Source organism: Nematolebias whitei, chromosome 4 (assembly GCF_014905685.2).
Source record: "Nematolebias whitei isolate Nwh7 chromosome 4, NemWhi1, whole genome shotgun sequence".
NCBI classification, from domain to species: Eukaryota; Metazoa; Chordata; class Actinopteri; order Cyprinodontiformes; family Rivulidae; genus Nematolebias; species Nematolebias whitei.
In genome coordinates this window covers 20,949,668-20,953,620 of record NC_056501.1, presented here as the reverse complement: position 1 = coordinate 20,953,620, position 3,953 = coordinate 20,949,668, and the positions used below count along the sequence as shown (strand labels likewise).

Below are 3,953 nucleotides of genomic sequence, written 5' to 3'. Positions count from 1 at the left end.
TACAGCTCAACCTGTATCAACCAATGGAACATCAAGCCCGCTTCCAAAAACTACAGCCACAACCCAGAGTAGTGAAACAGTTGCCAACAATGTTTCTACTACAGCTCAACCTGCATCAACCAATGGAACATCAACTACAGCCACAGCCCACACAAACCAGAGTAGTGCAACAGTTGCCAAAAATGTTTCTACTACAGCTCAACCTACATCAAGCCCGCTTCCAACAACTACAGCCAAAGCCCACACAACTCATAGTAGTGTAACAGTTGCCAACAATGTTTCTACTACAGCTCAACCTGCATCAACCAATGGAACATCAAGACCGTTTCCAACTACAGCCACAGCCCACACAACCCAGAGTAGTGAAACAGTTGCCAACAATGTTTCTACTACAGCTCAACCTGCATCAACCAATGGAACATCAAGACCCCTTCCAACAACTACAGCCACAGCCCACACAACCCAGAGTAGTGCAACAGTTGCCAAAAATGTTTCTACTACAGCTCAACCTGCATCAACCAATGGAACATCAACTACAGCCAAAGCCCACACAAACCAGAGTAGTGAAACAGTTGCCAAAACTGTTTCTACTACAGCTCAACCTGTATCAACCAATGGAACATCAAGCCCGCTTCCAACAACTACAGCCACAACCCAGAGTAGTGCAACAGTTGCCAAAAATGTTTCTACTACAGCTCTACCTGCATCAACCAATGGAACATCAAGACCGCTTCCAACAACTACAGCCACAGCCCACACAAACCAGAGTAGTGAAACAGTTGCCAACAATGTTTCTACTACAGCTCAACCTGCATCAACCAATGGAACATCAAAACCACTTCAAACAACTACAGCCACAGCCCACACAACCCAGAGTAGTGCAACAGTTGCCAAAAATGTTTCTACTACAGCTCAACCTGCATCAACCAATGGAACATCAAGCCCGCTTCCAACAACTACAGCCAAAGCCCACACAACCCAGAGTAGTGAAACAGTTGCCAACAATGTTTCTACTACAGCTCAACCTGCATCAACCAATGGAACATCAACTACAGCCAAAGCCCACACAACCCAGAGTAGTGCAACAATTGCCAAAAATGTTTCTACTACAGCTCAACCTGCATCAACCAATGGAACATCAAGCCCGCTTCCAACAACTACAGCCACAACCCAGAGTAGTGCAACAGTTGCCAAAAACGTTTCTACTACAGCTCAATCGGCATCAACCAATGGAACATCTAAACCACTTCAAACAACTACAGCCACAGCCCACACAACCCAGAGTAGTGAAACGGTTGCCAACAATGTTTCTACTACAGCTCAACCTGCATCAACCAATGGAACATCAAGACCGCTTCAAACAACTACAGCCCACACAACCCAGATTAGTGCAACAGTTGCCAAAAATGTTTCTACTACAGCTCAACCTGCATCAACCAATGGAACATCAAGACCGCTTCCAACAACTACAGCCACAACCCAGAGCAGTGCAACAATTGCCAAAAATGTTTCTACTACATCTCAACCAGATTATTCTAATGAAACCTTGACTCAGCTTCCAACAACTACATCCAAAGCCCAGATAACCCCTGGTAATTCATCAAGTACCCACAATGTTTCTACTACAGCTCAGCAAGAATTTAAAAATGAATCTGTATCTCTGACGGTTGAGCCACAAAGGAATGCAACCAGTAGCCAACTAAATTCTACAGCTCAACCAAAATCTACAAATGAGACCTTACCACTGATTCAAACAGCCATGTCCAATCCCCAATTGACCCAGGGTAATGAAACCAGTTCTCCTCAGGGTTTTTCTAAAGCTAAAGGAGTATTTACAAATGAAACTCTGCCCCAATTTTCCGTTGGTGAAGGGCACCTTTCCCTGGGTAATCTAAGTAGTGGCTGGCAGAGTTTTGCCATGGCTCAACAGTCTACCAACAAGAGTTTTTCACAAATTATAACAAATTATTTTCAAACCTCTTCACTGCCAGTTTTATCTTCATCTTCAACTACACCAACTATGGTACCAGTAACAAATATTCAAAGTAAGTATTTTATTTCTTAATATTTCCTTTTTTGTACTATTGGTTCCTAAACATGCGCTTTGTCTTCCAGCACCTTCTTGTGCAGCTAACAGCCATTTTACCACTTGCATCCCTTCATGCAACCCAACTTGTAGACACCCGAATGGCCCACCACAGTGCCAAGACAAAAAATGTGTGGCAGGCTGTGTATGTGATGGCAGCTTTGTACAAAAAGGGAGGGTTTGCGTGCCTTTAAATGAATGTGGCTGTGTGGCAAATGGCACTACTCATCAGGTGAGTGGCTTTAAGATTTTTTTTAAATGCTTGCTCCTGTGACAAAACCTGAAGCAAATGGTGTATCTAAATGTTATACTTCCTCCTAGTTCAATGAAGTGTGGTACACCAGTCATTGCATTCAGAAATGTGAATGTGGAGAAAATGATTTTGGATCATTCCATTGTTCTGATGAGGGTTGTGGTGGCGATGCTGTGTGCATTCCAAATCAGATGAACCAGTATTTTTGTACATCTACAGGTACTGTGAACTCAAACGTCCTCACCTTACACACACATCTGATGTATGGTTTTTAGCATTTTTCAGTTTCCAATTTATTTCACAGGTTTCAGGGAGTGTATCATTAAGGGAGACCCAGAGTACAAAACATTTGATGAAACGAAGCATGACTTTGATGGGAAACACTTGTATGTGTTGGTCCGGACCAAAAACTTGCCAAGTAACCTCCCAGACATTTACATAGAAGTTGTCAACAACAAATGCAACTATGAGAAATATAATGAAAATGCTGAAGTCAAAGGCAGCAAAAATGGTGTCAAGAATGAAGCTACTGGGACACCTGAAGGATTCCAAGAGCTTAAAATCAATGTGTACAATGTCACTGTGGAACTTAAGCAGAAAGGCAAAGTGTTTGTAAGTATTGCATTGCTTCAATATTAAAATAAATGCAAAAAGAGAATGAATAAAACCTCAAAATTTAACTTTTGTATGGAATATCCCAGTAAAATCTGGATAGTAAAGTCTTAAATTCCATTTTCATGATTGTTTCAACAATTTTCTGTTCTCATTTTGCAGGTGAATGGACAACAAATTGAAACTTATCTTTCACCCACTCCTGGGCTGGAAATCTATGAACAGTCGTCTTCGTTCTTCCTGAGGACGGATTTTGGTCTTGCAGTAAAAACTAGTGGACATTGTAAAACTGGTAATTCTATCCCATAAAGATGTCTTTGGCATTTTAATTTAAAGCAGCAAATTTATTTGTATTTTTTTCCCTTGCAGAAATCTTGCTACCAAACTTTTATAAAAGGAGAGTGGAGGGCTTGTGTGGGAACTTTGATGGCCGAATGGTAAACGATCAAGTTAAATCTGACGGATCTATGGCTAAAAACACTCAAGAGTTTGGGGAAAGCTGGAGAGTTTATGGAAGATGAGTACATCTGTCAATAAATATCTTTACTGACAACTTGTCGAATATTTGTTTTTTTTCCACTTTCCAAATCAAGTGGCCACTTTTAATTCTCAAGTTCAACTCGATAGGTCGGGGGGGGGGAGGGGGGGGAGCCTTAATAGGATTGTGCACAAACGCCAAGATTTTATTTCAGTCTGGTCTTTTCTGTAAACCTGCTGTTATCAAGGTATTGTGCTTTAGGCACCATTGATCCCCCAACACAGTTTCCTTACCCATTGGCTCTCAACCTTGCATGTTTCTTTGCTTTGAAGTAAATGCTTTCTCAAAACCACTTGATCTAGATAAATGTGCAGTGCTGCTTCGGACGCATTAATAGCCACCAAAATTGTAAACTCAAAGTTTAGGAATTCTTTCAAGGCGAGCTCAAACAGTGACTTCTACAAGGTAAAGCTCAGTGATCAAGTTTAGCTCAAACTGATTAAAAGTGAAATATTTGTACTTGA

The 3,953-nt window shown here is 41.3% G+C and overlaps 1 protein-coding gene across 1 annotated transcript in view; it reads left to right on the top strand.

Annotated features, from left to right (window-relative positions):
- The window catches only part of LOC119408739 (zonadhesin), a 12,675-nt gene extending 9,171 nt beyond the window's left edge, over positions 1-3,504 (top strand). Inside the window, exons 14-20 of the mRNA XM_037675580.1 lie at positions 359-1,044; positions 1,447-2,045; positions 2,116-2,318; positions 2,408-2,558; positions 2,644-2,951; positions 3,114-3,243; positions 3,321-3,504. Of these exons, the coding sequence (XP_037531508.1) occupies positions 359-1,044; positions 1,447-2,045; positions 2,116-2,318; positions 2,408-2,558; positions 2,644-2,951; positions 3,114-3,243; positions 3,321-3,472 (2,229 nt within the window). The 3' untranslated portion in view covers positions 3,473-3,504. The remainder of the gene's footprint in view (positions 1-358; positions 1,045-1,446; positions 2,046-2,115; positions 2,319-2,407; positions 2,559-2,643; positions 2,952-3,113; positions 3,244-3,320) is intronic.
- The last annotated feature ends 449 nt before the right edge of the window (positions 3,505-3,953 follow it).